The sequence below is a fragment of the Vulpes lagopus genome, chromosome 24 (assembly GCF_018345385.1).
Source record: "Vulpes lagopus strain Blue_001 chromosome 24, ASM1834538v1, whole genome shotgun sequence".
NCBI classification, from domain to species: Eukaryota; Metazoa; Chordata; class Mammalia; order Carnivora; family Canidae; genus Vulpes; species Vulpes lagopus.
In genome coordinates this window covers 8,569,667-8,582,942 of record NC_054847.1, presented here as the reverse complement: position 1 = coordinate 8,582,942, position 13,276 = coordinate 8,569,667, and the positions used below count along the sequence as shown (strand labels likewise).

Sequence of the window (13,276 nt, the reverse complement as noted above, 5' to 3'; positions counted from 1 at the left end):
ACAATCAAAGAAGTCTTCCGGGTGGGGCATACATAGTTTCGTGCTGTAATCCTGTGGAAGCTAAGAAAAAGCATGATGCCACCTTCTGGGGAAAAGCTGGAAAGACCTTATACAAACGGGATCCGCACAGAGTTTTGGGATCCACCAGGATCCTGGTGGGAGTCGGCCACAGGTGAGGGATTGGCACTGCTATAAATGCCAGGGTTACGGTAGAGTGCCAGCATGGGCCGGGACCTGCCCGTGAGTCCTCACTTAGCTAGGCTCAGTACCATAACAGAGGGAGGAAAGAAGAAAAGCTCCAGGTTCAACATCCATAGCCCTGAGTTTTGGACCTGGTTCTATCATCAGCTAGTGAGACAGTCTGGGGAGAAATTTCTTCTACCTTCCAAGCCTCAGGTTCCCTCATCAGAAACATTAGGGGAAGAATGTAAACCAAGAATTTTCTTATCTTGGGTTATATATAGTCTTATTTTCCACCCCTACTTGACACGTGCTGTCCCTTGAAAAAAAAAACACACACGAAAAATTTCAGGAGGCCAAGTCTGAATGATGTCTAGCAAGAGGACCATCACATCCCTGCCTGGAAAGCAGACTCAGAGCAACACACACTCTCTCAAATGCATTAAGGCAGTTAAGGGGGAGACTCCTGTCCTACCCTAAGGGGCAGAATTAGAACCAAGAGGAGAAAGTGCTGAGGAGTCAGAAGGGTCCAGAACCTAGGATGGTACCAGATACAGGACTGGCCAGTCTCTCAGGAGGGATGGAAGAGACCACCTAAATCTCAGATGGGAAGCTGGGCAGCACACAGAAGCCTCCTCCACTGCATCTCCAATGTCCATCTCTCAAATCTCATGGTGTTTTCCTGCCTGAAGGGGACAAGTGACAGCTACTCTAGCATAGACCTGGATAGATTTGGCCATGCAGCAGCCCCAAGACTAAAGCTGTGCTTTCCATTGGGTTATGTTTGCTCACCCAAATTTATTTTATTTTAAAAAAGATTTTATTTATTTATTCATGAGATACACACATAGAGGCAGAGACGCAGGAAGAGGGAGAAGCAGGCTCCATGCAGGGAGCCCAACGTGGGACTCAATCTTGGGTCTCTGGGATCACCCCCTGAGCCAAAGGTAGACGCTCAACCACCGAGTCACCCAGGAGTCCCACTCATTCAAATTTAAATAGCCTTCTTAGACGTATTTAGGAAAGTGCAGTTGTATCTGCTTTGTGTATAATGCCAACAATTCTGTCAGCATCCGCCTACTTTCTTCAGTGGAAAAAGAGAGAAAGGATGGTCCCTTCGGCTTTTAGCAATGAGCCCTGCAAGGCAGGACGCATCCCTGCTACCCTGGTTGACCCAGTGTACGTGTGTTCTAGAGACCCAAAAGCACCTGGGGCTTGCCCACAGTCACGTACCGAGTAAAAGGCAGAAGGAGGATGAGAACCCAGGACTTCAAAGTCTCAACTCAACACTCTGATGTTGAACAATGGCCCTCTTGCCTGTTTCTGAGTAGGCGGACTTTCCTGAAGCAACAGGAGCTAAAGAGCAGGAGTCACGTCGGGCTCCTAGGAGGGCCAGTCCACCAGAGGGGAGCAGCTGCTCCCTCACCCTGAATAACACTGCAACGGCAGCTGGCGCTGCCATTCAGAACCAGACCCTCTGCTTGGCACCTCACAACAACCCTTCGAGGTAGTAGAACACGGTATCTCTGCTTGACGTTCAGAACACGACGGCAGTCTGGGTCTCAGGGAGTCAACCCAGGCATGTCTCTGAAGCCCATGCTCCTTCCTCCTGGCTGTGCTGCCCAGCTCACTGTTAGAATCCTCTCCCTAACTACTCCTTGCAGCCAATCTCGGGTTCTAACTACCTCAGGCAGTTTTCCTGGACTCTTCCAGCCCACTTCAAACTCCTAGGGCTTCTCACTCTGAACCATGTTTGCTTTAACCTCAACTAAACCATGAGCTCCTTGAAGACTGGAGCCCTGCCCCCTGCCCCCCACCTCCTGCCTCCAATAATAAAACATTTACCAGAGTTTGTGCTATTAGTGTCAGACTGTTGGCTTGGCAACTATTAACCTTTCCATGATTATATAGGTTTCTGGTTTTGCCTTTCTGTTAAAAAGCAAAAACTTGCAAAGGAAATAGGGTTTCTAGCCACATCCTGAGACTGAGTCAGGGAAAAGGTGCATATATAGAACCTAGAAGGGTTAAGATTTGTTACTCAATAGCAACTTTTAGTACTTTGAGGCTGGATGAGACCCAGATAATCATCTAATCCACTCCCTGCGCTAACAGATAAGAAAAACCAAGGTCTGGAGAGGTGAAGTAATTTCTCCAGGTCCACATAGTGCATTGTTCTGCAGAGCCAACTGACACACGGCTGCTGCCCCCAGAGAGGCTTCTAAGGACCATTCCAGAGTGTAGAGGATCTGCTTAAGTCGTGGTCAGATAGTGACTTTAATTGGTAGAATGTGAAAGAGAATTATCAGCTCGCTAAAATAAAATGTCTTCCCTCTGACACACTACTGCTCTTCTCTAGCCATATCTGTCAAAAGGACTACATGAGACCCACCACACCAGCAGGGTAAAGCGGAAGCAAGAACTCTAGTTCCTCAAATGTTTTATTTTAAAAATTAATTCCTTGAAATCCTAAAACATACAATTAACTAGAAATGATTTAAAAAGAGAACCCTAAAAGACAAAACATTGTTTTATATGTTATCTAAGAATCCAACTTCCCCAAGGAAATCAAAACACCCGAGGCTGGGCTGTGATGCCCGGCACACCCAAGTCTTTGTGCATGGCAGGAAATGTTTGGTGACCCAGTGCAGGACATATTGTGATGCTAATATTTTCTTCTTTAATTGATAAATATAACCCAATATTCACTAATGTGGACAAGTTCAAGAAAAACTAAGCCTAGAGATCAAAAAGTTTCAATTAGAGAATATCTTCAAGACGTAGAGTTGGTGCTTCTTTCCAGTTTAAATAAACATTTACCAAGCACTTTCAAATCTGGGACTCTATGTAAGACATAATTCCTGGGAACAATAGCTGTTCTTACATCACATGTGTATAAAATGATTCATAATTAGTGTGCCAATTGTTTACCAAGAAAGAGGTGCTTCAGAAGAAGATAAGGATGTCTAAAACCAGTTTCATGTGGCGATACTCATGCGGCATCCGACACTTTCCAAACCGTCATGCCTTTGGGTCTTATGACAGTCATGTTTTACAGGGTCATATACAGGTGATGAGACCCAACAACGCAGCTGGACAGGACACAAGCTGGTCTAAACACCAGGTTTCCTGCCTCAGGAGTCATACCCCATGCTGACCCCAGAAGCCATTCATACCATCAATTCTCTTATCAAATCCCTCTTCATCGATGAAGGAGATATTCAGCACCAGCCTGAATAGACTGCAAATTCTAAGATGAGAAGAGTTAAAATCAATGAAGTTTTTTTTTTTTTCAAGTTTTCTTTCAAAACAGAAAATGAGCTTCAGATTTCTGAAAGTCCCTACCAATACTGAGCACTTTAAGATGTTTGCCATGAGCTAACCCTACTGAAAAACCACGGTGACTTTGTTAATGAGTCACTGAAACTCAGTAGCAAAATTTATTTACTAAAAAGATAAAAAACAAGGAGTGAGATAATGAAGGAGATGTACTTATTCAAGTAAGGAACAGGAAAACGTGTCTAAGCTGACTCACACCAACTTCCTAAATAGAAACTCTAAAGTGGTATCTAAATCCCCCATGGTGCTTTACTGGGTCTGCACAGCTGAAGATGGGTGAGGTCTGAGTGAGGCCTAGCACGGTATATTTTCAACATGTAACAGAAATGTTTTGCATGGACTGTTCCTCTTAAAAGATCCTGAGAAACCAGACTTTTGCTCAAAGGATGGGAATACAAGCCATCTTATCGTTAGCCCTGCCCTGCTCATCTTCCTTAAGAACTTTTCTCACTGCTGCAGTCCCGGAACCATTGTAAGGTGCCTCGTGGCATGGCCACCACCAATGCGGGCACCATTGAGGTCATCTGGTGCTGAGGTCTCAGAGTGGTTTGGGTCAGCCTGCTGAGTCTCATGTCCTTCATGTCCTGCGAAAACCTGGGTTCTGTTTGTGAATAGAAAACCCACTAGCTTCCTATGAGATGGAAGTTCCAGGAGCGCTCCAAAGAATGAACATACTTGGGAAATACTAATTAGCTGGGAGGGCAGACTCCGCCTCTGTAGGACCAGTACTGGTCACTGGGAGTTTCTGGCCAAGGGACAGAATGAGGCTTCACAAGGAGAACGCCAAGGGCACCAAGTCAAGGTGAGCGTGAAGGTACGCAAAGCAGGGGAGGCCTGCCAGCACAGGCACTCCTTTATTTGGAACACAGTGTTTTCCCTACCTGCTTTATCAGGCAATCAGTGACAGCAGCGTGGAGACCCGGGTTACTCCAATTCCACGACAAGTGAACACTGCTACGTTTACTTTAAGCAACAGGCACGTCCCTTAGGCAACTGAAAGGACTTCACACATAAGAACTTTCTCTCTGAAATTTCTCATTTTACAGGAAGGAAAAAACCCCTAAAACGAGATCCCTCAAGAAAACGGCTAAAAGCAAACAGATGATTTAATTCTGCTCACTTGTATTTCTTAGGGCCAGAGTGTCAAAGTTTCAGATCAGGATGCTGACTTTAAGCACAGGCATCTTCCAAGGGGATAGGTACTAAGTGCCACACACTTAGTCAAGGGTTTTACCTTGATGCCACATTCTACCTCTATCCTCTACTGAGGAAATAACTGACATCAGATATTTGCAAAAAAAAAATCAACATTACTTCTTTTTAAGATAGATTTATTTATTTACTTATTTGAGAGAGAGAGTGAGAGAGAGAGAGTACGAGCGAGCATGAGAATGGGAGAGGCAGAGAGAGGAGGAGCCTCTCAAGCAGACTCCATGCTCTCAACATGGAGCCCAATGAGGGGCTCGATCTCATGACCCTGAGATCATGACCTGAACTGAAACCAAGAGTCGGATGCATAACTGACTGAGCTACCCAGGCACCCCTTACTTCATTTTTTGATCATATATTCTCATTAAGGAGAAGCTATTATGGTTAAAAAAAAAAAAAAAAAGCCAGCACAGGTCAGGCCAGGTCAGGCCCCTTAAAGAGACACATGACCTGCTTCACATCTTGGTTCTGCCAATGACTGCTGTGCATCACCTGACAAACCGTGGCATTTGGGGGACCCTCTTTCCTTGCTCAGAAGTAATAGTGTTGGCTATATTAGCTCAACTGGTCCTTACATTTTTAAAATGAGTTATTGTAAAGGGAAAGTGATCTGTTCAAACATGAGTGATTTTTTACTATCACACAACTAAGCCAGATTTCGGGAGCATACACTATCAGTCTGAAAACAAACTTATCACATATGAAATTGTGTCATGCTAGGACTATCAGGCGGAGATGCCTAGACAGAGCATAAGACCCCGACTCTTATTATGTATGCAACTGTGGGGCGAATTTCCGGATCAAATCTGTCATTGTTTGGCAGCCATGTAACCACTAAACAGAGAAAAACCATGATTTTAGGGTCCGGATTCTTTTTGTAGACCTGTAAGAACTGTTCTCACTGTAATTCCCTTAATCCATGAGTGTGTTCATGAGAGTCATGTGGGAGCTGAGAATGAACTGAACAAGTGGTTATGTCTCACTTTGGGGTCAAATCCACTCAAGTTTTCTAAAGTTCTAAGTACACAGTCCTATCTTCCACAGTGCCTTCTTTTCCGAAGGGTGTTGTACTTAGGAAAGCTCCATCCACTATTCTCCATAGGTTTCTAGACATCAAGGGACTGGTGGGCCATAGGGGCCAGACAATTCAGTAAGTGAGTGGATGAGGATTTGTTGCATATCCCTTCAAGGCCAGTCGTACACATGTGGGGCATAGAAACACGTCCTTCTGGCTCTCCAAGAGGCATCTGAGGTGCCAGGACAGTTTGCTAGCATTTTTCCGGATCTCACAGGCACAATGAGAGGGGAGGAAAGGGAGGAAGACCAATGTGGTGTAGCACCTGTCATTACACACAGCCCAGGAACCCTCCCTGGCTGTTTGACTTATTTGTGATTTATTTATTTACTTTGAGAGAAAGAGAGAGACCATGAGTGAGAGGGGGAGAGGGAGAGAATCTCAAGCAGAGTCCACACTGAGCATGGAGCCCCACATGGTGCTGGATCCCAGGACCCTGAGATCATGAACTGAGCTGAAACCCAGAGTCAGATGCATAACTAACTGAGCTACCCAGGCGTCCCTGGCTGTCTCATTTAATTCTCACAAGAAACTATGACAGTACCAACTTCTATCTTATACACAAGCCCACTGAGGCACAGAAGCTGAAAGAATCTGTCGAAGTTGTAGAACAAGGAAGAGCTGCTCCTGGCACTTGCACATTTGTGTCTCCCAAGCCCACTGCGATCTCCCAACACCAGTCTGGTGGGTGCCAAATGCCACCAGTAAATGGCAGACATCTACAGCCCTCCTTTTGACCATGCAAGAGGAACCACTGATTTGGGAAATCTCTCAGGGACAGGGCAGTGGAACAGGTGAGTTTCTGTACACGTAGAAAGGGAGTTGGGAACCTACCAAGAGGCACCATGCCTGCAACCACACCTGGGGTCAGCCACCATGCTAGCAGTGGGCTCTTTGTCCTGTAGCATGGTCTGGGCCAAGCTCAAAGGGAGTGACTCCCTGTCTTAGGCTGCACAGTGATCCACACTCCTCTCTTCCCACATCTTCACTGCACCCCCAGACCCATCTGCTCAGTATTCCTAGGCCAGAGGCCTGGCTCACCTCCTTATGGGAGTCTTTATGGGCTTCCAGAGTCTTCATAATGGTCAGCTCGGCGTAGTTTTTAAATCTTGCTGGCTGGTTTCTCAGAATTTCCCGTAAAACTCTCAGTGCTAGTGCTCGGATGGAATGCTGGAGTGTAAGAGGAAAGGAAGACATTAGCAAGCAACACCCAGTGCTTCACTGAACTTACTAGCCGGTAGCATCCGGCAGGGCCAAGCACCCAGCCCCGAGCTTCCCTGGCACTTTGCTGGCACCTCAACACAGATCACATTGTTTACAAGGCACAGGCTGAGGTGGATACCTCCATGAGGCAGGCGCTGTGCTGATGCCGACATTCCCAGGACCCAGCACCTGAGAGGGACCTGATGAAGGTTTCTGGATTGAGCCAAGTGAGGACCAAATGAGACCAAATGAAGATGATGCATCTAAGTTCATTATCAATCTCCTGGGGAATGTCCAGATTTCCTGAGGCTTAGATATACAAATTACCCTTTTGTAAAAGTTACAAAAAGAACAGGCAAAAAGCATGTAACCATTTCATCCATACGACCTTTAAGACCTTTAAGACTGCGGACAGAGAGAGCACTGCAGACCTGTCCTTACTCTTGACCTTCTGTGTGCTGAGATACCAAGGGAAGGGAATGTGTACACGCCTTGAGCTGTCTGAGGCCCGAGACTCACCATTTGGAGGAAAGCCACTGCAAACAGACTCCTAATCTCAATAAAAGAAAATGAGGTTTACACCAAACAGAGCCAAAAAGTACATCCTGCTTCTTCGTCACTCATCTGTACAGTTCACACACTAACACACCATCTACCTGCCCTCTACACGACATCACTTTATCACCCAACAAAGCCTGACCAGGCAGATATGCTTCGGCAGCCAATACTTTGTTGTAAGGGAAGTTAATACAGCTTTTTTGTCACTGTACTTCTTGTGTACTCACCCCTACACCAAACCATTAACCCGAAGCATCAGAAAGAAATCAGTCATCATGACACTCCCCAACCCTCCAGCACCTGTCTTCCATCAATGTGACCCCAAGATGATCTTTACCGTGGACTGTGTTGAGATTCCTCCAAATCCACCTGGTCCTGCCCCTGAACTCTTCACCACGCTGGCTTCATTGCTACCTCTGCCAGCTGACACAAAGCCCGGGGCAGAGAGAGACTTTTACATCTAGAGTTGAATATAGACAATTCCCAACATATGTTGCTGTCTCTGTATAAGCGATGAGTGCTCAGATGGGAGAAGGCAGGGCTCTGACCAGGTTAGTCCTCCTTTCAGAGTCATCTTGCACAGTGACATGTGTGGATTACAGACCAGGCACGGCACAAATGCCTCATGGGCCACGTTTAAATGTCACGGTGCAAAGAGAGTTTTTTATTTTGAAAATAATAGAAGATATCTAACACTTGTTGCTTGACCAATGACGATGACTGGCACTGCTCATACATGCAGGGCTGAATCTACACAGAATTTCATGGAGGCAGCATCCAATAGGGTCTTTTAAAAAATGAACTTCCCTCTTTCTTAGTCACACATGAAACAGAAAAAAAAGCTCACTGTGAAAAACCACTCCATGCTAACAAAGTTGCAAGAAATGTGGGTTCAACAAAGTAACCTAAAGCAAGAACAGGTTTTCTACCAGGTCCTATCTGGTTACAGAAAACACTTGCATATAGTAAGCCGGGAATGGGGCCTCCCTCTGACAACTGTTTTGATGTCAACAGTAGGCACAATACAGAAGATAAAGTCGAAGCCAAACACAAGGAGAGCAGGACTCAATAACCTGTCCCATGGGAAGGGGGAATGTCAACATGAGGAAGGGGCCGGGCCTCACATCTTTATCCCCGAGCGTCTCCAGCAGCAGGAGCAGAATGGTCTTGAAATGTTCTTCCCAGACGCCCAGGCTGTCTTCCCGGGTGATCTTGAGCAGCTCCAGCAGGGCGCCTTTCCGTTCCTCTACCCGCTCGTTGTGGTTGGACAGCTCTTTCAGGAGGTCAGCCACCAAGTCAGAATGATCAATGGGCACTGAAGAGACAGCGAAACAAGTCCCGTCACCAGACATGTCCCCAGGGAACACCTGGCGTTGGTGATGCTCAACTCCCCTCCATCGCTCCCTGCTCTCCCGAGGCAGCCTCTCCTCCATCTCTGCTGCCATGCTCTCCACTCTGCTTGGTACCACTTCACTCTTTACACCCTCTTTACACCACCTCACCAAATATAGAAAGAGATGTGAGAACAGGTGTCAAGTACCAATACCAACATTTTTACCCTTCCTTTCCATCTTTTGCCCCCCTCTTATTTCAGAAAAACAGAAGGAATCATCTAAAAGTCCTTCCCTGGGTCCTGTCAGGACATGTGTCTTCTGAGGCCAGGGACTGTGTCTCATTTGCCTCCTTGTCCCCAGCAAGCTATAACACTTCATGGCACACAGTGAATGCTAACTCTTGAGAGTTCTAATTTAGGGTTCTGATTTAATCCTCCATTCAGAATTGAAAAATAAAACAAAAGGCTTCGGAACAAAGTGCATATATATAACTTTTTAAAAAATGGCTATTAAATGAACGTGACAATCAGGTGAAAAGGAAAGAATTAAGTTCCTGATAAAAATACCATCTTACCAATGCACTTTACTCACTTGTTACTCAACAATGGACACTGGTCTTAACACAAGCATCAGAAAACAAAATAAGACAGCAGACTAGTTCTGTTCCATATCAAGTATGTTATATTTGGGTAAGTCATTTAAGCTTTCTGAACCCTTAGTTTCTTAACCTGTGAAATGGGAAGAATTCCCTCTATCCCATTAGATCTATATGTAAAACACTGAGTTGGGCAGCAAGCAGATGGAAATACAGGAGCTCAGTATACGCTAGATCCTCTGTCTTTGAACCTCAGGACAGAAGTCAGCCTAAAGCAGCTCCAGGAAGATCTGGTGAAAATGCTGGTGTGAGAAAGGAGGCTCTCAGTGGTGCTATAGGATCACATTCCCATAGTTCCCATAGGGAGAGTGCATAGCGGGGCCTCTATGAACACGGAGCCTGAATGCTGAGCCTGTGCTGGGCTGTCTTGTGCCTTTGTTGCCAGAAAGGAGTATCCAACCACTACTCCCCTCATGCTTCTGACCTCCACTCAGACCCTGGCTCCCTGGGGAAGCCTTCCCTCCTGGGTACAGCTGACCTGCCTTCACCACACAGTGTCACAACTCCAAGTTTAGGTCAGCTGTGTGACTCCTGTTTCATGACTGCCTCTGTGAGTGGTCTGTAAGCTTCCAGAGGGCAGACACTGTTCCTTCCATGGCTCAGCACATGGTAGGAGCTCAATAAAATAGTTGCTGAACAAGCAGCTAACCAGAACAGATCAAACAAATCATTTAGGTTTGCCCTGTCCACCCCAAGCTGCTCTGACAAGAGGAGAAATCCTCATAGAAAGTACTTTCAGATGGAAGGGAATTAAGTAAAAAAAAAAAAAAAAAAAGACGAACCATCTCGAAGCTGCTCCATGTCATCATCAAACACGGCCTCCTTCAGGGCTGTCTTGTCATAGGTGTTGATGGTGTCGGAGTAGGGATAGGGATTATAGTCTCGCACTCGCGGCCCAGGGAAGGCACGTGGAGGCTGGGTATTGAGGAGGGATGTCTTGTTATCCAGAGCCGTTCTGCCTCCTTCTACCACATCGCTGCCTCCCCGACCCTCAGTGGCAGGCGAGGCAACTCCACCATCGCGGGACACCTGGAGCACAGCACGTGGTCAGTTCCTCTTTAGGACTTTTACCAAACTCTTCCTTTACATTTTCAGAAGCATCAGGAGAACCAGATCTCTCACTTGAAATCTGGCCACCAACAAAGGGACAGTTACAAGGGCTTCAATCTGCAAACACCTAATGCATAAACTACCTTAACAGGAACCGAATATGCTTATGTTTTCATTTCTTCATTCATTAAATTACACATACAGTCTGACTGTGTACTTGGTGATGACTTTTATGCACACATTTCTCCTGGAATCTCGTGTGCCAGCACTGCTGCCCATCACTTTCTTCACGAGCAGCAGGGTTTTCTCAGTGATGCCCTGATACATCACCAATGCTAGATGCTCTCCGGATTCTCACCACAAGATCTAAAAGCAGCTCAACCATTTGTGAGCTCCTTTTACATATTCCCCCAAAAGTGGTGAGCCAAATAATGCTTACTAATCTCTAGCAGTGGGGAGCTCAGTATCTGAGAGGCACATCCTCCCCCGGACACCCATGACTCTTGTTTAGGCTTTGTTGGTATTTTCGGAAATTTTTTCTTCCTCACATATTCTGAGACTCGTCCTCAATGAATTCACCCCCTGGTGTCCTTTGGTCCTTGTATCATGTTCCTGACTCCCCACTCCTGAGGAGTGCCGCCTGTCTGTCTGGTTCCCTTTGCAGGGAGGTACTATAGCCAAGCAAGCATGGGCTGACTGCTGGGAACAAAGCAAAGCCTTCACTTCTCCTCACCCCCAACATTGACTATGTAACAATGGTGGAGCCATATCCAGGCAGCCGGCCACACTGGTGATTCTGGTGGCATGTTTTTCACTTGTGCTGCTGACAAGATACATCTCTTTCATCTTGTTTGTATGCATTTTAAAAAATTGTGGCCAAAAAAAAAAAAGCTAGTTTAAAATTGTGGCAAATTATATGTAAATCATTTTAATCATTTAATTCATAGGTACAAAGACGGTGACATTAAAAACAGTCATGATGTTTTGTAATATTATATGTTGGGCAAACCTTTTCATTTTCCCCAACCAAAATTTATACCCATTAAATAATAATTCCTCGCCCTTCCTGGCCCTGGTAACCTCTATGGGTATCTGTTCAAGTCCCTTCTTTCAGTTCTTTTAGACATACATCTAGTGGAACTGCTGTGATACATTAGGTATTAAGTAATGACAAAAAAGATTTTATGTTATTAAGATCTAAAAAGGATATGTAATATATGGGTAGACATGAACAAAATAAGACTTCAGGCTTTTCTCTCTATAGGAAGATGATTCATGGATGATTTAAATTTTTTCTCTTTGGAACTCTCTTCTCAAAGTAAAATAGATATTATTGTAATGAAATAAATTAGAAAAAGAGAAAGGTTTTAAAAAACTTGAGACATTTAAAAAATAAAGCTAAACTATCCTAATTCTAATCACTTTTAACCAAAACAAAACAAAACAGAATCTTACTTTTTAAACTTGTGTATTATCCCAGTCCTTATCTTCATGGAGATTTTGCAGAGTGGGGATCACAGAGCACATACTCTCATATATTTTGCTTTCCTCGCAGTATAAAGGTCCCATATAAATATTTCCATTTGTATCCTAATAAGATTTACTCAACGATTCCCGTTTTTTAAAAAATGTTCCTGATTTTTGTTATTATAGATAATGCTGAAATAAGCTACACTGTAAATAACTTTCTTTTTTTTGCTGAGTTTGTTATTTAGTATAGATTGCCAAATGTGGGGATCCCTGGGTGGCGCAGCGGTTTGGCGCCTGCCTTTGGCCCAGGGCGCGATCCTGGAGACCCGGGATCGAATCCCACATCGGGCTCCCGGTGCATGGAGCCTGCTTCTCCCTCTGCCTGTGTCTCTGCCTCTCTCTCTCTCTCTTACTGTGTGCCTATCATAAGTAAAAAAAAAAAAGATTGCCAAATGTTAGATTATTGGATAAAGGATATGGAACTTAAAATGACTTAGGCTGAGGAGAGCCTGGAAGGCTCAGTCAGTTAAGTGTCTGATTCTTGGTTTTGGCTCAGGTCATGATCTCAGGGTTGTGAGACCAAGCCCCGTCTTAGGGTCCAAGCTGAGTGTAGAGCATGCTGAATGAAGATTTCTCTCTCTCCCTCTGCCTCTGCCCCTTCACCCCCCTACCTCCCACCCCCAAGCTCTCTATATCTCTTTAAAAAAAATCACTTATGGTAAATATAATTTAATAAGCTCCAAAGCAATTATATCAAGTTCCTGCTTTTGGGAACCATCTTCCTGGTGGATCTGACATTCATCCTTACAGATGTCTGTCTTAATAGCCTGGTCACTTACCAAGCCAAAGAGACATACTAGTTCCCAAATCTTTCACACTTAATGCATTTTTATATCCACTCTAGCTTCTTTGCTAACACTTTGGTAAGCAGCAGCTAAAATGCTGAGTTTCGAAGCTGCTCAACAATTCAATTTCCACTTCATCATATTTAATGCAGATAGAAAATAACAATGAATGTCCAATGGAACCCTTTCACTCCACACCTGACTGGTCCCTCTCTTTGGCTATTCCTAAAAGTCTCCCTTAAGTTCTCTCACCATACTATACTATCCTGGTCTCCCACACAATAACCTGTAGCTTTTCTCCCAACTCCTTAGCATTGATGCTTCTTTGGATTTTGTCTGTACCCTTTTTACTTGGTTGATT

At 45.0% G+C, this 13,276-nt stretch overlaps 1 protein-coding gene across 12 annotated transcripts in view; it reads right to left on the bottom strand.

Annotated features, from left to right (window-relative positions):
- Positions 1 to 13,276, bottom strand: part of CLASP1 (cytoplasmic linker associated protein 1) — a 263,831-nt gene that overhangs the window by 20,951 nt on the left and 229,604 nt on the right. For all 12 annotated transcript variants that reach the window (XM_041739917.1, XM_041739921.1, XM_041739918.1 and 9 more), the window contains 3 exons: positions 10,333 to 10,579; positions 8,686 to 8,876; positions 6,842 to 6,970 (listed from right to left, as the gene is read on the bottom strand). In XM_041739917.1, the coding sequence (XP_041595851.1) occupies positions 6,842 to 6,970; positions 8,686 to 8,876; positions 10,333 to 10,579 (567 nt within the window). The remainder of the gene's footprint in view (positions 1 to 6,841; positions 6,971 to 8,685; positions 8,877 to 10,332; positions 10,580 to 13,276) is intronic.